The sequence below is a fragment of the Triticum dicoccoides genome, chromosome 2B (assembly GCF_002162155.2).
Source record: "Triticum dicoccoides isolate Atlit2015 ecotype Zavitan chromosome 2B, WEW_v2.0, whole genome shotgun sequence".
Lineage (NCBI taxonomy): Eukaryota > Viridiplantae > Streptophyta > Magnoliopsida > Poales > Poaceae > Triticum > Triticum dicoccoides.
Window position 1 is genome coordinate 105,865,528 of NC_041383.1, and position 21,887 is coordinate 105,887,414.

General features: G+C 47.2%; 2 protein-coding genes across 3 annotated transcripts; both read right to left on the bottom strand.

Moving 5' to 3' along the window:
- Positions 1-7,960: 7,960 nt before the first annotated feature.
- LOC119362382 lies at positions 7,961-9,153 on the bottom strand. Of its 2 annotated transcripts, XM_037627587.1 has the most exons (2): positions 8,482-9,153; positions 7,961-8,436 (listed from the first exon to the last, which is right to left on the bottom strand). In XM_037627587.1, exons 1-2 carry the CDS (start codon positions 9,093-9,095, stop codon positions 8,130-8,132), a joined length of 921 nt encoding a protein of 306 aa, XP_037483484.1. In that variant the 5' UTR covers positions 9,096-9,153; the 3' UTR covers positions 7,961-8,129. The 2 variants fall into 2 exon arrangements, with proteins under 2 accessions (XP_037483484.1, XP_037483483.1); XM_037627586.1 differs by having other exon boundaries at positions 7,961-9,153.
- Positions 9,154-13,873: 4,720 nt separating this feature from the next.
- Positions 13,874-21,753, bottom strand: LOC119362383 (mediator of RNA polymerase II transcription subunit 33A-like). Its single transcript, XM_037627588.1, has 12 exons — positions 21,422-21,753; positions 21,228-21,341; positions 20,752-21,105; positions 19,771-20,087; positions 19,464-19,555; positions 19,049-19,376; positions 18,444-18,651; positions 18,035-18,149; positions 17,271-17,438; positions 15,963-16,638; positions 15,651-15,857; positions 13,874-15,492 (listed from the first exon to the last, which is right to left on the bottom strand). The coding sequence occupies exons 1-12, from the start codon at positions 21,736-21,738 to the stop codon at positions 14,393-14,395; spliced, it is 3,996 nt and encodes a 1,331-aa protein (XP_037483485.1). The 5' UTR covers positions 21,739-21,753; the 3' UTR covers positions 13,874-14,392.
- Positions 21,754-21,887: the final 134 nt, after the last annotated feature.

Genomic DNA, 21,887 nt, shown 5'->3' on the forward strand with positions numbered 1-21,887 from the left:
GGTGGAGCCTGGCCACCATTGGGTCCTCGTGCCCGCGACGGGGCTGGTGCGTAGTCGGACGTCCGAGTCGGAGGCACGAGCAGCCCGACATGAGTGGCTGCGGGCGAGGGAGAGGGTAGTGGCATCCGAGTCGATGTCCGCACACGCCCGCGTGCAAGCGCGTCGGTCGATCCTAAGGCAGCACTCCTCGCTACTGTCCTTCGCCGCTTGCTCACGACGGTGGAGACGGATGTGCGGCGCCTCCGCCGCAAGAATGCCAAGGCGCTCCGACTCGCCATCGAGTTGTCGGAGCGCGAGGCAAAAAGGAGGCAGCGGGGAAGGCCGCCCGCCATGCCAAGGAGCAGGAATGCTTGCTCTGCGGGCTATCAGGCATCAGGTGCACCTCCGGCTTGGATATGACGGATGGATCCACCTCCAGCTCCGACAACGACGCGCCTCCGCACCCCGACGCCTACACAGAGGAGGGGCACATCCACGCCGACACACAGAAGGGGAAGGGGCTGGCGAGGAAATGGTGATTTCCTCCGCCCTTCCTCGTTCTGTTTATATTTTATCTATGTTTATAGTATGGATTTGCACTATCCGCCGTTGAATTCCGATGAATCATGTTCCTTTTGTCCAGCTAATCCGACGAACTGCGCTATGATCATGTGTTTTATGTAAAGTTGCATGAATTGCATGGTTTTGAGGTTTAGAATATGAGGGACGCGAGTGTGGAAGACGAAATATGAGGCGGGCCCGATCAGTGCATGTGGACACGCCCAGGCGCGTCCGCGGGTGTTTGAGGTGTTGAATTTGTCCAATGCGGTTGTAGATGCTCTAAAAACCTCCTATGATCTCATGAATATATAGCACATGCCCCGGTTGGGAGTATTTGGGTAGCTCAATATACGAACAAGCAAGAAGGGACTGAGAGGAGAGTTGGAGGTAAAGAGGAAGTATCACCGCCACTGTCTCCAACTTAGTAACGATATTTAATTTCTCAAAAAAGGTAACCGATATATAATCAGGGTGTAATCTATTCGTCCAAGTTAAAAATTTAAAAGATCTAAAGATTAATATCATCTCCTCAATGGCTTCGACAAAGTCAAAAGGATAATCACCACGGTTACATGATGATACAACCAGGTGTGGGTGAAACATGCAACTGGAGCGAGTGAGTTGCAGAAAACCACCACATTGATGTTTAGTTTTGCAGAAAATACCGTTCTATGAATTCCTCCTAGAAAGCACTAATTTTGGGTTTAATCTTTTGCAGAAAACACTGACCCATCACTTTGGGCATTTTTATGAAATGTGGGTCCCTTTTTTATGACATGACATAACGGCCCCAAAGTGACCACATTTGATGGTGCTACAGTGACCAACGACGCGCCTGCTCGATAATACCTGGCTTGAATCGGCACTGGGTCGCCCTCTCTCCTCACTCTCTCACGTCTGGGTCGCCCTCTCTCCTCACTCTCTCACGTCTGGGTCGCCCTCTCTCACTCTCGTGCACATCCTCTCTGTTCTTCTCCCTAGCCACCGCCCCGAAAGTCGGCCGCCGACCGCTGCTCCACCACGCCATGGTGTCGCGAAACCAATGAGGATTCAATCCAGGACGTCACCTCCTAACTGTGATGGCATCATCAAGATTAGATTGGTAGAGCTAGAGCTAGGGTAGGGTTTCTCAACCGATTCGTAGACATATACAAGACTGCGTTGGACGCCGAAACACGTCCCGGACCGCGAGGTCCGGATGATGCTGCGGTTTGAGGTTGTCATGTCCCCACCAATGCTGGTGTCGACGGACAACAGACAAGTGGCCCCGGGTCTCACTGTGCAGAGTGAAAGGGTGTAAGGTGTGGTGTGTGTCTGACCATGGGTCCGACTGGTAGCGTGTTCGGTGTGGTGTGGTTATATTGTAGCTACAGAACTCTAGAGAGGCATGTTGTTTAATGAATAGTATCTGAATCTCATCTCTCCCATGTTCTCTCCTCCTACTCCTCCTCTGGTTCCCCTTTTCTCCTCCCTATTCTTCCTGATCCCCTCTCAAATCATGTTGTTGATCTGTGAGACTAGCCTAGGGCCTCACAATTGGTAATCAGAGCCACGAATCCGCGTCCACTCGCGCCCAAATCCTCTTGGCCAGGCTATAAAATTCCACCACAAAGGGTGCAATTTTGCTTCGGCAAATTTTGCGCGAAATCCCGAGCGGGGTTAGCTAGACTCGGAGAGAGCAGCGATGGCGCCTTCGAAGCCGTCCGTGCCGTCGGCGCAGACCAACTTGGTCCTCTCGGCCATGGGGGAGAAAAAAGAGACAATTCAGGCGTTGTTGGCGACCCTTTTGTCCAAGTTTGAGGCCATGGATGCGAGGATGTCTCATCTGAGCAAGCAGATTGAGACTACACAGCAGCATGTCGACGAGATCAGAGTCCGGCAAGTGGCGGTAGGCGTGGCACTGGCGGGCTCTGCGGTCACGGAGCTGGGTGCTACCTCGACCTCTCGCCCTGCGCCACGGCTCGCCAACCTGCAGCGGCCGTTACTCGGGGCGCCGGGGGAACAAGCCGGGGGTCAGGAGTTCTTAACTGCGCCGCCCTCACCAGTGGATCCGGTGGCTGATCCGGTGGTTGTGCGGGGACCACAAGCACCACTTCGCCGTGACTATAGACCACCGCGTGAGCACGTTCCTGAGCAGCGCCGCGAGTTTCAACCAAATCAAGGCCATGAACAGTTCATCAAGCCGCCTAAGCACAATTTCCCTCGTTTTGCTGGTGAGAACCCACGACTTTGGTTCGATTTGGCTGTCACTTATTTTGAGATGTACCAAGTTCAGCCACATCAGTGGGTAGCAACTACAACTTTATATTTGGAGGGACATGTTGCATTGTGGTGGCAAGCGTTCAAACGCCACTGCCGGTTGTGGCCCTGGGATGATTTTGCAGCCAAGATTGCACTGCAGTTTGGTCAAGAGGAGTTTGAATCTCACATGAATCATCTTCTGCAACTGAAACAACAGGGCACAGTGACTGAATACAAGTCTGCATTTGAGACAGCAATGTACCATTTGATAGCATTAGATCCTTCCTTCAACTCGAAGTTTTTCATATCTCAGTTTGTGTTGGGATTGAAGGATGAAATCCGTGCTGCAGTCAGGTTACAGGCACCCACTAGTGTCACAAGGGCAGTGTGCTTAGCTAAGATCCAAGAGGAAGAATTGGAGTTACAAAAGACTAAACCACGGTTTCCACGTCACATGCAACACCAGTCAGTTCCAACTACAATTCAGCCTATGCAACAAGGCAACAAGAAAGCAGTGGATGATTTTGATAGGGAGCGTCGGCTGAGAGACTTTAGGCGTGCTAATGGATTATGCTATCGATGTGGAGATAACTATAGTAAGGAACATTAGTGCAAGAAGCCATTGCAACTGCTGACAATCCAGTTGGGAGAGCATGGTGAAATTTTAACTGAAGATGCAGTGCAAGCTTTGGAATTACTAACTTAACCCACCACAGTTGAGTGCTGTTAGATTTTAGCCCATGCTATTTCAGGAGCTGACAATACAGAAACCATTCGCATAAGAGCATTGGTGGGCAACCAAGTCATGTTAGCACTAGTGGACTCGGGCAGTAGTCACAGTTTCGTGGATGAAATTTTTGCCAAGGATGCTTCATTGGATTTGGTCTCTGTTCCAGCAGTGAAAGTTACAGTTGCAAATGTTCAAGCTATGGAATCCAAGTTTCAAACCCCTAATCTGACTTGGTGGGTGCAGGGTCACACTTTTGTGACACCAATGAGAGTGCTGCAACTGGGGGCCTATGATGTAGTGCTGGGAATGGACTAGCTTAAGTGTCACAGTCCGATGATTTGCGATTGGGAGGGCAAATCATTACAATTTGCACATGGTGATACTACCATATCCCTTCAAGGTGTTCAGCCTGTGTCTACTATGCAATTGAAAGCTATGTCAGTAGAGCAATTGGACAAAGCTCTGCATGGCAATGATATTTGGGCTATGGCCGTGGTTGATCCTTCTTCAGGTGATGTTGTTTCGACGCTTGGCTCATATCCGGAATATCTTACTGCAGTTTTAACAGACTTCCAAGATGTGTTTGAAACTCCAACTGGCCTGCCCCCACATAGAGTGTATGATCATGCAATCACCTTGGAAGTGGTTCATAACCCTCCTAACTCTTGCCCTTATCGATACTCGCCACAACAAAAGGACGAGATTGAACGACAAGTGGTAGAGATGATCAAGGCAGGGATTGTGAAACCTAGTATGAGCCCGTATGCATCGCCAGTACTTCTGGTTAAGAAAAAAGACAGTAGTTGGTGTTTCTGCGTGGATTACCGCAGACTCAATGCCATCATTGTGAAGAACAAATTCCCACTACTTATGGTCGACGAATTACTTGATGAACTGGCAGGATCAAAAAATTTCTCCAAGCTGGACCTCAGGGCAGGTTATCACCAAATTCATATGCACGAACCGGATGAGGAGAAGACTGCATTCAAGACACATTCAGGACACGTCCAATTTCATGTTATGCCATTTGGGATGACCAATGGACCACCAACATTTCAGTGCTTAATGAACAACATTTTTGCTCCAGCTAATCGCAAGTATGTCATCACATTTCTGGACGGCATTCTAGTTTTTAGCACCACTTGGGAGGAACATTTGGAGCATCTCCGCTCGGTACCGCAGACCTTGCGTGAGCATCAGTTGTTTGTGAAGCTTTCCAAATGTTCTTTCGCGCAGACTGAAATCCAATACTTGGGTCATGTGATTTCTTTCGAAGGTGTGGCTACAGATCCAAAGAAGAATATGGCGATGGAACAATGGCCTCAACCTACCAGTGCTACTGAATTGCGTGGGTTCCTTGGGTTGACCGGGTACTACCGCAAGTTTGTCCAAAATTATGGTACTATGGCCAAGCCTTTGACTCAATTGCTGACCAAGAAAGGGTTTGTTTGGACAGAGCAAGCAGGTGTAGCTTTTCAGACATTGAAAACAGCTATGACTAGTACTCCTGTATTGGCTCTACCGGATTTCAGTCAATCTTTTGAAGTCGAAACTGATGCTTCTGCTACAGGAATTGGAGCCATACTCTCATAGAATAACCATCCTATTGCTTATCTAAGCAGGGCTTTGGGTGTGGCCAATCAAAAGTTGTCTGTCTATGAGAAAGAATTCTTGGATGTCATTATGGCCATTGATAAGTGGCGCCCTTAACTTTAGCAGGGTCCCTTCACTATCATTATAGACCACCGAAGCCTCTGTCATTTACAGGATCAACAACTCATTACTGATCTTTAGCGCGAGGCCATGGCTAAGATGGTGGGCCTACGATTTCAGTGTAAATATCGCAAAGGCTCGGAGAACAATGCCGCAGATGCATTATCTCGTGTGGGTCATTTGTACACAATCACAGCAGTCTCGACTTGCCAACCAATGTGGATGCAGGAGGTTATGAATTCCTATCAAACTGATCAATCAGCTCTGGACCGGTTGGCTCGTCTAGCAGTGCATAGTCCGGATGAACACGGTTATTCACTTGATCAAGGACTGTTAAATATCAAGGACGCTTGTGGATTGGTAATAATTCTGCGTTGCAAACAAAACTAATCAGTGCTCTGCATTCAAGCGATGTCGGGGGTCATTCAGGCGTCAGGGCCACCTATTATCGTGTGTCCAAATTATTCCAATGGTCTGGCATGAAACAACAAGTTGATGACTGGGTGAAGCAGTGTCAAGTTTGTCAGCAAGCAAAACACGAGCGCACACATCCGGGTGGTTTGTTGCAGCCTTTGCCAGTGCCTACACGCCCTTGGAAGGACATTACCATGGATTTCATTGATGGGCTTCCAAAATTAGAAGGATTTGAGGTAATCCTAGTGGTGGTCGATCAAATCACTAAATATGCCCACTTCTTCCCTCTGAAACACCCCTATACAGCTCAGTTTGTAGCCACAGTTTTCATTGATAATGTGGTTCGCCTTCATGGAGTTCCGGCATCGATTGTTTTCGACCGAGATAAGGTGTTTACCAGTTTTTTTTTGGAAGAAGCTCTTCAAGGAGATAGGCACCAAGTTATGCTACTCTACGGCCTATCATCCCCAAACGGACGGGCAATCCGAGCGTGTTAACCAATGCTTGGAACAGTATTTACGTTGTGCCGTTCATGACAGCCCGGCAAGGTGGAAACGCTGGTTACCAATGGCAGAGTTTTGGTATAATTCCTCTTACCACACGTCACTTGGCAACACTCCTTTTAAGGCATTATATGGTAGTGATCCTAATTTTGGTACTATGCCAATTGACACTGGAGAATTACCTGCTTCCCTGGCAGAGTTAGCAGAAGACCGTGAAGATTTTTTGGCTTTGTTACGCGACCACCTCTTGCGTGCTCAACAGAGAATCAAGTTGCAGGCTGATAAGCATCGTACGGATATGGAATTTGCTGTTGGCGAGGCAGTTCTGCTCAAACTCCAACCTTATGCACAATCTTCACTGGTCAACCGTCCCTGCCACAAGCTCGCATTGAAGTTCTTTGGTCCATTTCGTGTCACTGAAAGAATTGGTGCTGCTGCTTATCGTTTGGATCTTCCGGCTGCCAGCCTCATACACCCTGTCTTTCATGTTTCTCAATTGAAGCCATTTACTGCAAACTACTCTCCAGTGTTTGCAGACTTGCCCGAGGCACCAGATTTGTCTGTTGTTACATTGTAGCCCGAAGCGATCCTCGAACGACGCATGGTAAAGAAAGGTAACTCAGCAATCCCTCAGATCAAGGTTCAGTGGCGCGGAATTGCTGCAGATCATGCAACCTGGAAAGATTATTATGTTCTTCGGGCTCATTTTCCGGCGGCTTCAATTTGGGAGGAGCCTGCATCTCAAGGGGGGGGAGTGTCACGTCCCCACCAGTGTTGGTGTCGACGGACAACAGAGAAGTGGCCCCGGGTCTCACTGTGCAGAGTCAAAGGGTGTAAGGCGTGGTGCGTGTCTGACCGTGGGTCCGGCTGGTAGCGTGTTCGGTGTGGTGTGGTTATATTGTAGCTACAGAACTCTAGAGAGGCATGTTGTTTAATGAATAGTATCTAAATCTCATCTCTCCCGTGTTCCTCTCCTCCTCCTCCTCTGCTTCCCCTTTTCTCCTCCCTATTCTTCCTGATCCCCTCTCAAATCCTGTCGTTGATCTGTGAGACTAGCCTAGGGCCTCACAGAGGTCGCCGTGTTGGAGTTGCCTTAACAACGATCGATTTCTACGTCGCAAAAAACAAAACAACGATGGGTTCCAACAAGTACGTTTTGGCAGTTCGGAGTATTAAACTAGCAATCAACTTTGCACAGCAACACTATCAAATTAACCCGCCGGCACCGGCTTTTGACGCCGTGCCGTGTCACGCCCTCATCTTTCTGCCATGGCCGGATCGAAAGCTACTCCGTAGAAGAAGTGGGGGCCGAGTCATCCGAGGGAGATAGCGAGGCCTAGTGGAACCATGTGCTTTGCTCCACGAGGAAATATTCCTGCCGCCTTTGTTTGACAGCCCCTGAACTTTCCTTGCTCCTCTCCAGTTGCTAAGCATGTACCGGACTCCCTCCCTGTCAAGGACCGGATATTATTGTCTTTGTCTCCACGGGTTTAATTATTTATCGGCTTCCTTAATTAGTGTACAACTCTGTGATGCATTGGCTGTCTTTGTCCCGCTGGATTTTAATGTGACAACGAAACGGCAACGACCATTTTAGTTAGGCAGTTGTATGGTGGTATGGGTGAAGATGGGCCAGTAGTTCATGTCATCTTCCATTTCTTCTGATTTGTATCTCCCTATACATATGCTTGCTGAGATAAGGATAACTTTATGTATACGGTAATGCTAACTGGCGAACATTCGCCGGGAAGGAATTGTCCGGGAAATTGCTCTTGACCGCGAGGAAATTTCCACTGTATCTAGAACACAAATACATTTCTTTCGGGAGGACTAGCTCGAGCAATTGCTTTCTGTATTTTCTTTGTTAATAGTACAAGTAAATTTTTTGTGGCTGAAACCATAACAATGGTGGAGTATATCTCTACTAAATACCTAATCCAATGTATTGACAAGCAAAAATAAGGGAATGAATTGATCAAGCATTTGATTCATGCATCTCCATTGGGCAGCTTGGCGTATCTGTATCTGTGGGCTGCCACCACCTCCTCCTCCTTGCTGTCCCTGCACTCGAAGTAGTACGCCGTGACGGCCGCGACGGAGAACACCTCCACGGCGCCGAGCAGGGCCACGTAGGCGGTCCCGGCGGCCACCCCGGCGCACGGGCTCCGCGGCCACCACCTCAGCGCCAGCGTGTACACCGGCGACACCGCGGCGCCGAGCGCGCACGTCGCGACCACGTAGAGCGCCGCCCGCGCGCTCCTCCCCTCCATCAGCCGCCACGCGCGGGACACCGCCGCCGCGCCGTGCCGCCCCGGCTCCGCCGCCGAGACCACGACCGCCACCGCGCAGACCACGGTGAGGTAGACCAGGAAGAGCGACGCGAGGAGCACGAGCAGCACGTCGAGGAAGAGGAGCAGCAGGGAGCGCTCCAGGAGGTAGACCGTGGCCAGCGCCAGCGCGACGATGGCGCCCACGCAGGCCACCTCAAGGACGTACCCGAAGGCGACGGTCGCGACGGGGCCCCACAGGTTGCCCCTCGCGCTGCCCAGGACGGCGGACACGGTGAGGCGCTCGGTGGCGTCGTCATCGGCGCCGGAGGAGAACACCCTGACGGCGGCGAAGACGGTGGCTATCTTGATGGCGGACCCGACGACGACCGCGGCGAGGACGCACGCGCCGACCTCGAGCAGGAGCCGCCTGAGGTCGCCCCTGAGCGCCCTGACGAGGCCCGGGTACGCGGCGCCGGCCGGGTCGGCGCGGCTGATGGCGCTGGCGTCGACCAGCGCGGCGGCGGCGAGGGGCTGCACGGCGAGGGAGTTGGTGAGGAGGAGCGCCGCGGCGAGGGCCGCGGTGAGCGCGACGAGCGGCAGGAAGAGCCCGCCGTGGCGCGCCGGGAGGAGGGCGCCGTGCTTGAGGAAGGCGAAGAAGCACGGTGGCGGCGGTCGGGCCGCCATGGCCGGCTCAGGGATTGAGCTGAGCTAGATCTTGATTGGGTGGGTGGGTGATTGGGCGGGCGGGTGGGGTTGCTCCGCGGCCCCGTGCGCGCGCGGAGGAGCGGAACGGCGAGCTTATAAAGAGGGGATTTTTTGACTTTTTTTATGACGGTGGGTGAACGCGTTGTAGTACTCCCTTGGAAATTTTAGTAGGGGTCGATGGGACCAAGTGTTGATAAACTCCCACTCTGATTACCATCGGCAGACCATCTAGATATTCAGGGGCAGATCATAGTTCTATAATGAGGCCTCTTCTATAATTCTATTTCTTCTAAAGATATTTGAATAATGAGAAGAAAAATAAGTCATGCCCAACATTTTGTGCCTCTATCCCAAAATAAGTGACGTGGTCACGTCTGATGCCACTTATTTTGGGACGGAGAAATTAGCTTGTCAAACAATAGGAAATTAACATGCACGTCACAGCCTGAAATCAATCAACCATCCATCTATTGGCCATCCGCTACCCCCATGAGTTGTTGATGTTAGGAGAATAACAACTTAATGTTATTAGAAGGTCAAAACCAGCGTATAGATGATCTTGCACAGCAGCATACATAAAAGAAGTGTCAACACCAATATGCTTGGTAAGCTCATGCTTCACGGGGTCCCGTGCAATACTGATGACACTTGTACTGTGTGACAAGAGGATGGTAGGTGTAGAAACAAAAACATCAAAATCCTTCGGTAACCATCGTAACCAAGTCACTTCTGCCATCGGAAGAGCCATAGCTCGCAACTCAGCCTCGGCACTTGACCGGGGAATTGCAAATTGTTTCTTCGTCTTCCAGGCAATGAGAGAACCACCAAGAAAAATACAGTAAGCAGAAATGGAATGGCGATCCGAAGGATCACTAGTCCACATAGCATTCGGATAGGCCTGGAGTTGTAACGAGCTGGAACGGGGAAAAAGAGACGGCGAGAGATTATGCTACGAAGATGTCTTAGAACACGAAGAAATTGACTACAGTGAACTGAAGTGGGAGCAGAAATAAACTGACTCGGAATATGGACAGGGTAGGAGATATCCGGACGAGTGGCAGTAAGATAGACAAGACTCCCAACAAGATGATAATAACGCGTTGAATCAGACAAGGGCTCACCATCAGAAACACGAAGGTGAACATTGAGCTCCATAAGAGTCTCAACAGTGCGCTCATCACTAAGAGCCGCACGAGCAAGAAGATCTCGGATATATTTTTCTTGGGAAATAAAGAAGTCATCAGAGGTGGAGGAAATCTCAATCCCAAGAAAGTAACGAAGGGGACTAAGATCAGACGTATGAAATTGCTCATTGAGACAGGCCTTGACAAAGGCAATGTACTCAGAATCGTCGTCAGTGATGATCATGTCATCAACATATAGAAGAAGAATAGTGCAACCATGAGAAGAAAGGTGGACAAACAACGTTGAATCATGAGCACTAGGCAAAAAACCAGTCGTAGTCACCACAAAGGCAAAACGCTCAAACCAAGAGCGGGTGGCTTGCTTAAGGCCATAGAGAGAGCGACGAACATGGCAAACCATGCCATCAGGAACTTGATACCTAGCTGGTGGTTGCATATAAACCTCCTCACTCAACACACCATTAATAAAGGCATTCTTAACATGAAGCCGAGACATAGAGCGATGGCGAACAGAGGCCATGGCGAGAAGTGTGCCGACAGTGGTCATATGGGCTACAGGAGAAAATGTATCATCGTAATCACGACCATGCTCCTACTGAAAGCCACAAGCCACAAGACGAGATTTATAGCGCTCAAGACCCATCAGAGGGAGTCTTAATCTTATAGACCCACTTACAAGTGATGAAACAAACACAGGGAGGAAGAGGAACTAGATGGCTGAATGTAGTTCTGGTCCGCTCTGTGGCTTTCGAGATGTGTGCCACCACTGGTGGGTCTTTGGGTGGCGATCCACGCCGTGTCTCGGGATGCTTACCACCATTGGTGGACGTTTGGGTGGCGATCAACGTCATGTCTCGGTCGGGTGTTGATTAGGCGGATCTTGGCTGACTCGATCGGATGGTGGTGGATGCTCGGTGGTGGTGCACATGATTTGGTCATCGAGCTTCGTATGCCAGGCTACACTATGCCTCCACCGTCACTACGGTCCTTCTTCACTAGATATCTATCGTGCTTCAGTGATGGTCGCGGTGTTCCCCACATCGATGCCAGGTGCTAGCATGCACGGTCATTGTCTGCATGGTGAGATCTGCCATCTCAGCAAATGCATATGGTGTTCACTTTGATCCGCAATTCTGGTGTTGATTGGGACATTGCAGCATGACTTTTTCACTAGCAAGTTGGTGGCGGCAACACAGAGGACTTCGTCTATGATGGTGAATACCAGGTCTCGAGTTCCGGTGTGAAACCTTAGGTCTGGCCTTCATTGGTTGTACATGGCAGTGGCAGATTACGCTCCTTTGTTGAAAGCACTGACTGGAGAATACTCGGTCATTCTCTTCTGGGTGAAAATCCATGATTCGGCCTATGTGGTTCGATCTAGCAATGACGGTGTTCATGCATCATTTCCTTGCTGAAGGTATCGTTGTTGGGGGAACCTTCTCGTTGTTTGAGTGTTGTCAAAGGCAGTGGTAGTAGTTGATGTTTTGCTACAACGGATTGTTCTCTTCACCTTGACCCCTATGGGTCATTTCCTTTCTTTTTTGGTGTGTGCGTCCTAGTTGTGCAGAGGGCGGGTGTGTGCTCGGTGTGTCTGTATCCGCTTGATGCGACATTATGAGTCAATAAAGGGCGACCTTTATCGCAAAAGATGATTCCAACTTGGGGAGGGTAATTACTGCATGCCACATCAACATAATACTCCCTCCGGTCCTTTTTAGTCTGCATATAAGTTTTGTTCGAAGTCAAAGTATCTCTACTTTGACCAAACTTATAAAAAAAATATCAACATTCACAATGCGAAATCAATATTGTTAGATACATTATGAAATGTAGTTTCATAGTTTATATATTAGGTATTGTAGTTGTTGATATTTTTAAAAATAAATTTGGTCAAACTTTGTAAAATTTGACTTGATCCAAACCTACTACGCGGAGTAAAAAGGACATGAGGGAGTAGCATTTTATCCGTAAGTTTTGTCCATAGTTGTAGCAAAGCTCGCGAATTAATATGGATCAGAGCGGAACGTAGAATGTTGAAAACTGGCCCGTGTGGTCTTCCTCTTTGCTCTCTTTCCAAGCCAAAGGACATGGAATCCTGCGCATATAAGTTGAGCACAAATTTCTATACTCATAGGAGTATTTGAAGATATTTAATGAAGACAAAAGTTGTACTCAACATTTTGTGTCTCCTACTAATAATGTTCACATCGCTATTCATGCGTGTTCTACCATAGTCTCGACACATCATCAACACAAAGTTCTACCGGAACACGCGATAAGGAGGAGGAGCACAGTGCAACCCTTTGCGACGTCGATCAACTACGCCACCTCCATGCCAAGCTCGACAAGGCGGACCACCCACTAAACTGTACCGATGATCTTCACGGCTACTTTTCTTGAAAAAATAACACGTCTAGACCGGATCTTGTTGTTGCAAGCACGACTCATTAGATGCAAAATTTCCTCCGGCCTAAGCTTATTTGTCTGACAGAAGGCGTTACAAAGCCGATGGATGTCAAACCGAGGAGAGATTGATGATTCTATCCGAAAGAAGTGGCGGCATGAACATACACTCACGTACACGTCGTGGTGGCCTGACTGTGCGACCATTCTCCATAGCCTCTGATCTTGCTGCATGTGCGCGTCGCCAAGGATTCTTGTGGGAGCCTGCTGACCCGAAGATGATGTGGGAGATTGCCGAGGGTTGCACTCTCAAGTCTCGGTGGCATAGTTCATTCCATTATGACGTAGTGCTCCTTGCTTCTCACAAAGCATATCATGGATACAGTACAAAATGCTTGGATGGCTTTGGGCGAAAGGAGATGACCTAAAGAGTCGGTCGCTTGGCGCCCCTCCCCCTCTCCCAAGATTTGTTCATCACAAACAATTGAAATTGCTCATCGCCAAGGGTAAAAGCGCCCATCACCGCCGGACCATTGGTGATGTGAAATTGCTCATCTCTCGAGATCTCTGGATGCCTCCATTTCTTTCCTCGGTGTGTTTCAGTTTTTTTTTTCCTATTCCAGTATGTAAAGATTATCACTCTCTGGAGTGCAAGAACCTTTGACCTTATTTCTCAAGAAAAAGAAAAAAATTGACCTTTCCGTCTTCGTTCTTTTGAAGCTCTCCGATCCTAGGATGTGACATTTGCACGTGTTGACTTTTTGGGGTAAAATCCACTTCTCCATCCTCATTCCAACTTGAGTTGGTTCCTGGACTTGGACTAGATGCTACCTTCAGCTTTTTTGGTAGACCTTTGAATTTATTTTCCCCCTTTCCACCAATAAATTGCCTTCGTTGATGCCAAAATCCTTTGTTCTCTTCAAAATTGCTTTCACGGAAGTGGTTGCTTTTTTGTTAGAAACACATTTGGCGGTTCTTGCTCCTCAGGAAGGCTAGCAAAATGACTATCCGTTCCGTGGGGTCATAAAACTTGTTCACAAAGTCACAAACCACTCTCATGTATCCTCGTCGATCTAGTATTATGTTGATGACGCAAAATAATACCAGGTTCGAACATTTAAATAGTAATACAAAGTTTGAACATTTTTGCCACATTGCTTACATGAAGAACTGTCTCATTACATTTATAAAATTCAACACTGGAAAATAGATTGCATCCCCAAATTCAGTGCTCAAAATTCATCAACTCTTTTTCTGAGTGAGGACTCGGAATATTATTCTCATGATAACACTATGTTAACGTTGTAAATAACATATCATAAGGAGATAACAAATTCGTTACCACAATGATATCCCAAAGATTCAGAGCCTCCATAGCCGACCTACCAAAATTCGCAGGCAAACTGGAAGTCTAAGCCTTCGAGAGGGCCAAATTTTCTTGGAAAAGGGGGGGGCTAACTAATTGTAAACGCACAGTGCCCCACTATATTACACATGTTATTACAGCTGGGGCACTTTACCCAGGATACTTGTCATCGGCTCTGAGAATTTTAACTTACATACTTCAGTCAAACATCCAGCAAAGAGGCCATACGAGATGACGTGACACTAGTCCACAAATGAACACGACTATCTGCAGGCCTGATGGCTCACCAGCAGGAATTCAGGCTTGAGACTGCAATGGCTCCTACAAGTTGGGTTGGGGGCAAAAAATTCCATAAGGCAAGATCATTGTAGCAAGGTTTCAACTACAGCAGAGATTGCCTTTGGTCCTCCTCGCTCGAGTAGTGACAGAGCAAGATCGTTCTCGTGCCAACTTCGAAGCCCCGCGGCAATCTTCTTCAGCGTGTCCAGTTTTATGTCCCGTAGCCATGTCGGGACAAACTTCACCACAAGGAATACAAAGCACGATACATACGCCTTCCACGTACCTGGGTCGCACCCCAGCAGGATGTGCCCATCCAGAACACCAGCAATGAAATCCATGTGGGTGCCCACCACTCGCGGTCTTCTCGAGAGGAATGACAGTTTCATGATGGGAGAAGTCTTTTCTGAGCCCCAGAGTAGACTCCCACAGAAGAAAAGCATGTTGGCCATGGCATAACCTTGAAGTCTGCTGGCCACTGGTCCAGGGTCTTCCAACATCTGTTCCTGAGCTGATAGCAGTAGGGTCGGCAAGGTCTCCTCATATAGCACCTGGACCAGGAGAGGCCCCCCTGCAACACACAGCAGTCCCGCACCAAGCATGGCAACCTGAGAAGCCATGGATGCAGCACCAGACAGTGGCGGTCGACCTGATTTTACATGTGGAGGCCCATTGGAAGACCAGCCATTTGCAAGTTTGTGGGAACAATCAATCACTTGCCTGAGGATCATCTCGCTCACAAAGTAAGTATCGTGGAATGTTCGACAAGTTCTCAGGTAGATGAATCCAGGGGCCATGGGAAAATGAAGACCTTGGTGGCCTGTGATTGACTCTCCCATTAAAGCTCCAACTCCACGGCTTGCAGTAATATCAGACCCACTGGATGGGGATGAGCGCAGAAAGGATGAGAAGCAACTTTGGATGAGCTGTGCCACAGCATCTTTGTCTCTACCAAACGGAGACCGGATACATGAGAGGACAATAAAATCATGCCACCTTCGCACTTTCTGTGTCCACAAGGCCCCTATGATGGGCATGCTTGGCCAGGAACTACCCCCTGCACAGTTCTCCAGTGCCTGACCAATGATCCCGTGAATGTAGTCGAGACTCCTATCCAGCTTAAACGTAATTGTCAAGCTGACAAGTGCAGCCATTGGTAAAGGAAGCATTGGCGGCACACCACCTGCAAGAGTAAAATGTAAATTTTCTATAAGCACATAGAGCAATAAAGATATTGGGGCAAATTTTCTGCAAAGATGATGCTGAAAACCTGAAGGCTATCACACATAGTATGAACTAATGCAACTAAATTGATGCATAAGAATAGGAAGCAGGTTATACGTGGATAGCAGCTGTGAATCTGAACACCAGCAGATGCAAGGATTTCCTTTACTTCATCTTCAATGGAGTGAAGAGCAGCACCAGGGCTGGGCCATTCAGTTCCGTTCATAGGGACAGCTTTCCATATTCCTCGTGTAATTTCTGCTGAGAAGTAACTAACAATTGCAGCAAGAGAAGCTGGTAAGAAGTCCACTAGATCCCTTAAACCTGCAATGCAACGGCACATTAACACATGAATGAGATTAAGACATATCCCCATAGGACTGGAAAATCAATATAATATATTAAAATGGAAGCAAGGAGGTTGCTTACTGGTAGTCATGTCTCGGCTGGAAATCCTCCCGTGAGAACAAGCTGTAAGAACAGCTTCAAGAACATAAGGAACTGCTTCTAGAAATTCCCATGCTGGAAGTGTCGGCCTTTGGTAAGAATCGTCAGATGTACTTAGAGAGGAACCACTGACACTGCTACTGGAAGCAGATGAAAGATTACCAGATACTACCCCGCTTTTAGTAATTTTCCGGCAAATCATACTCAAAATTTTGTTTGCAACTTGATGGACAGGGTTTGTATTGCCAAGTCCAGAAAGAGTAGAGGCTATGCAAGCTTGATTCTGAATGTACCAAGCCCTTAGCTTGGGGAAGGAGTCAATATAAATTGGTTGGGTTGGGACCTCGTCGAACGAGCCCGTACTGCTGCCAGAGTTAGTACTAGTAGTAGATGAATTTGGGAACTCAATACGGCTATTGTGCATTAACACCAAATAGTCCAGAGTAAGTTCCAACCTTACCGAGCCTCCACGGCCAGCAAGACAATACTCTTGAGGGGGTTTGTAAAATTTCCACAACCGGAGAAGACAAAGAAATGCACAAGAGAAGACCGAGTAAACCGACGTTTCATCAACAATGGTAGACCTGTGGTTAGATGGGGGTGGCATTGACCCAAAAGCTTCACAGAGTGGCATTAAAGCTGCAGCTACATCTGGAACCTGTATGACAAAAGGTTATTATATTGTGAACTAACAAACAGCACAAACATATAGACTGCAGACAACATTATTCTAGAGCACATGAAAAGTGAAAGTAGTTATCTATCTATTCGATACTCCCTTCGTAAAGAAATATAAGAGCGTTTAGATCACTACTTTATGTGGTGCATCTCAAAACCTACAGAGCAACTTCGGCCATCAAGTCTTAGAACAGATATGCCAGAAAAGTGGTAAGAACATGGATTTGCCATCAAAGCATCTTAAAGAAGGGCTGATAGGCATATGAGGTGCCAACTTTGAAAATGACACAACAGGAACTGAGATATTGCATGCGGACATAAATTTATATCCACATGCACTATAAGGGTAAACTTGTCTTCTTTTTTGTATCAGTGACAAAATGTGACACTGAGGCATTGTTCAAGCTTTTGGAATTTGCTAAACAATGTAGTTAGGCTTTAGCAAATGGAGATGCCAGTTCCCCTGGGTACCAGCCAATTGCCATGAACTCGCTTCTTTTTCTACTTTCAAGACAAACAAAAAAAGAACATATTTTCTCCGCCACCAATTTCATATGTTAAAAATGGATTGTTGCAAGAATATTACAGTCAAGCAGACAGTGCATTGCCTACCATTCCATACAAAGAAAAAATGTGGACAGCATCGACATATGAGACACCAAGTAAGATTGCATTTAAGGTAGACTTCTGACTAAGGTAGTGGCTCATGCTCCCCTGTAATGAAGAATCTGAGGGCAAAGGAGGCGACAATAACTTGACCACCATGCGGACAACATGTTCCTGAAGAAAACATGTAGAATATAAATAAGATGTTTTAAAGGAAAAGTTGCCAGATAGAATTTTCAGACCCATTTCCGTGTGCTCACAAGTGTAGCCCCAGAAAACTACTCCCCCCGTCCGGAATTAGATGACACTCAAACAGATGTATCTAGTAAGTAAAAAAAGCTTCAACGACGTAGCAAATTAGAAAATGTGCAGTTCAGAATATTTCTACGCTGAAAACATAAACTTGTCCTATATTCAGAAATATAGGCTAGCCTTGCTTTTTCTAATACAGCAAAGAAATATGTACTAGAGCCATGAAGTTTGGGGCCATTTTCTGAACTATTTGCTTAACGCTAGCGAACAATCACTGATATTAAGATATGATTTTTACCAGAATCAGCATAAAGTAAATAGTGGATTTGGAAAGCATGGACAAGTCAACTCAATATTATTCCGTATACTGTTGTGGAGATCAACTCGCCAAAAATCACTAAATATTTTTACAAGACCTTAAGGAATTTTGATTGATTATTATGAACTTGTAATTTTTCATGGCAAATTGGCAATGTAAGCATGTTGGGAACTCTTAACAATAAATAAAAGTAAATTACCTGAATATTCCAACCACGCACAAGTGATGCACCGCACACAATTTTAGCTGCAGCTGACTTTTCTTGTTCTGAACCATTCAATGCGATGTGGTACAGTTTATCCAGTTCTGCAACACTGAATAGACAAAACAGAACTACAAATCAAAGAACTAACATGATATACAGATATGTAGGGCCAGGGAAGTGCAGGGGTGAATTGAGAAGCATATTGAACTAAGAAACTAACTTAAAAAAATGGAGATTCCTGGTAGAATAATATCCAAGAAATGTGTTTTAACTTCGCTTTGTAGCAAAGATGCAGTTCAGAAAGAAAACTGCTTTAAAATACTCGGCAGAGTGGAAAAAAACTGTTTAATTCAATGCTAGCCCCTAAAATTTCTATTTTGGTTCCAGATTTAGCTCCATATACCTTGAAGCAGGAGTAGCAATGAGAGCATTTTTCAGTGGATCAGATAGTGGAGCTCCTTGCATAAAGTTTACCCATGGCGATTCCTGGGGTAAAGATGTATCCTTCGAATGCCCCGGTAGTACAACATAACCAGGCCACAAGTAAGCAGTTGTGTCGATCAAATTCCTCGAAATACAGGCTTCAACTATAAGATGTAGCATGTTTCCAACTGAAAAATGATAGGTAGTAGGGGGGAGGGTTAAAAGCTAAGACAACCAGAGATAAATATGTTTTCAAAGTATTGGTGCAACAGTATGAAAATATAAAATCAAAGAACAGCTAGCAACTAAATAATAAAACAGAATACTACCAGGATCTACTAAGCAGTCAGAAGTCAGTCTAGTTTACCAAACATGACCAAATTGATAGCACAAATATAATACTCTACTTAGATTGATATAATAGAAGGACATGGCATTGTTAAAAGAAGTACAGGGAAAATATGCCTAACAGGAAAAATCACAAATACTCACAAGCAACAATTTTCAGAAATGCCAAGACAGATTGCATATACACAAAAATTGTCACAAATAGTAACCTCAGTGAATAAGGAAAGGTACAGGTACCAGCTTTCGTCGAAGAGTCACTCTGGCCAATCATGCTAGGGTTGCCACCAACAACCTTACAGTTGGCCCTAAATATTGCAGCTTTTGAAGCCGCAGCATTGGCCACATTCACCAATGATGAAGGTGGTACAAGAAGTCCTGGATATTGCACCAAATCCTGAAGAGAAGATACAAGTCCTAGTCTTCGGGGCAGACTTTTGTTTCCTTCAGCTCCACATGCATCAGTTTCTTCCTTGAGAATTGCAGCAATTGCTAGTGGAATAAGAGCTAATAGCATGCATAATCTTGTGTCTAGATGAGGAATTGGACCCTCTAGAGGTTCTCTAGCCTAGCAACGACATCAGCGTGTGAGGAGGCCACAAAAGAAGTGATATGATTTCACCCATGATAATACATCAAAGGAAATGTTTATTACCCGCTGTACAAGACGAAGGGCAGAAATCCAAAGAGCTTTAAAAGTTTCCTGCCAACTTGCCTCATTAATTGCTTGGGCTGTCTTGGACATTTCTGAATCAAGGCAAATATGGTATTAGTCAATGAAAACCATGCCACACCTATAATAAAATTGGAAGATCTAAACATTATGATCAAAATTCACACTGCCGGTTACTATATCAAGACGACAGCACGGATATGTAAAAAGCTCTTCAGACACTAACAGTCTAACACAGATAAAAAGGTGAAATATTTCAAGTCAATATAAGCTGATCGTGTGGGAGTACCTTTTATAATCTCGATAGCAGATATACCGCCTAGATGCCTCCCATCCATTGCATTCTCCATGTAAATATCAAATATAATCCAACAGGCAGCTCTCCCAGCTCCTGTAAGTTGGCCCAGCATGGAATTGCTGGATCTCAAGTTACCAAGAACACCCACAAGCCGTTTGTTGTTTGGTTGGTAATCTAGATTGCTCACTCTCCAGATATACATCACGAGATCATCAATTTTATGACTAGTAGGCAATAATCTCTCGAGTGCCATCTTGTGAGCTTCAATCAGTGTCAGCCTCTGGCTCAGAACACTGAATTTGTCAGGCCTAACCTAGAAAATTGTCTAATTAGCACAAACTTGCCATTTGTAATGTTGATTCTTAGCTACACCAAAGAACAAATGGACTGACAAGTTGTTTTTTTAATAGTTGTTAGGCAAGGTGATGTGAATTTGTATATAAGAAAAATCTTACATTCTTAACACATAATAATGGAGCATGTTTACAACAACGACAACAACAAAGCCTTTCAGTCCCAAACAAGTTGGGGTAGGCTAGAGTTGCAACCCATAAGATCTCGAAACCTAGTCATAGTTCTGGCACGTGGATAGCTAACGTCCACGCACCCCTGTCCATGGCTAGTTCTTTAGAGCATGTTCACAAATCGAAAATAAAAAGGGAATAGCTAATGGAGCAGTAAGTTAACATTAGAGTAGTCACTGTCTGTGCAAAGTGGAAAAGGAGTCGGAACAGCCTACAGAAATGCAGCTTTACCTTGACATCATTACTATGGTTATTTATAATACTTGTGCCTACTCCGTTTGTTATATTTGATTGTAAAAAAAAGACCTGATTGTCCCCTTATCCTCACATGGTAACCCAACAAGGTAACGGGTGCCAAAATATGACGATTAGCTGCAGGCAAAACTGAATGCCCATGGGTATGAATATCTACAAAGTTGACATGTTAATAAGTTTGTTCAACACGTACATGTTAAGGCATATCAAGCGCAGAAATGCTTGAATCTTCCTATCAGCGGCCATGATATGCAACACTTCCAAAGACATGACGGTGTTCTTTCGACGCAACTGTTCACGCTGCTCATTTTGCTTCACAGCGGAGACCCCCTTGACATCCATGTCCATGGGCTGGGGCCCTTCAGTGGGATATACACTCTCCTGCTCCTGTGCCATTCCAGATGAAATGCCGCAATCCTCCAGCACACAATCGATCAGTTTGGTGATAACAATCAACACAAACAGGATGACAACATGGCCAAAGTCCGTCCCAGAAACCCCGTAGCTTTTAGACAGTTGCAGAGCAGCGTCGATGGATTTTGTTATCCTGGGAGGCAAAGTAACCATGTATGAGCAACTGAGCAGCAACTAGCAGGCAGCATACAGATCACTGATAGCCGAAATCTAAACGGGGGCTCGCATTCAAACATTGCATAGCTGAACCCCTACTTGTCACGATTAGGCCCGGCCAGGAGCGACAGCGAGAAGGACGTGACGTTGCCCTTCAGCAGCTCGAGGTACAGCCGGTACGCCTCCGGCTGCGCCCGGCGCTGCGGCAGAACCCTGCAAAAACCACCGCCGGAGAGTCACTCTCGCATATCCTTCTAAAACGGCGGGAAAAACGGGCGGGCACCGGCGCGGACCTGGCGGTGAGGAGCGCGAGGACGTGGAGCGGGCAGAGGAGGCGGGACGACATGGCCTGGTCGAGCAGCTTCCAGAGCGAGGGCGAGTTGTGCGCGAAGCAGAGGTTGGAGACGAGGATCCCGGCGAGGTCCGCGCTGGGGACCCCGGCCCCGGGCTCCCCGGCGGCGAGGCGGGAGATCTCCACCGCCCGCAGCAGCGGCGGGTCCCCGCGCGCCTCCGACGCCTTGACCGCCGCCATCACCCTCCGCTCCAGCAGCTCGCCCCCGCCCCCCGCGGCGGGCGCGGCCGCCAGGGCCGGCGCCTCCGCCGCCCCCATTCGCCCGCGGGCGACGTCGCCGAGGGTTTGGGTTTGGGATTTCGCGTCTCGATTTCGCCTTCCCTCTCCCTCTCTCTCTCTCTCCTCGTGAGTCTTTGGATGGATCCTTGTGGATGGAAGGGGGGGAAGAATGTGGTTTATGAGCCGGG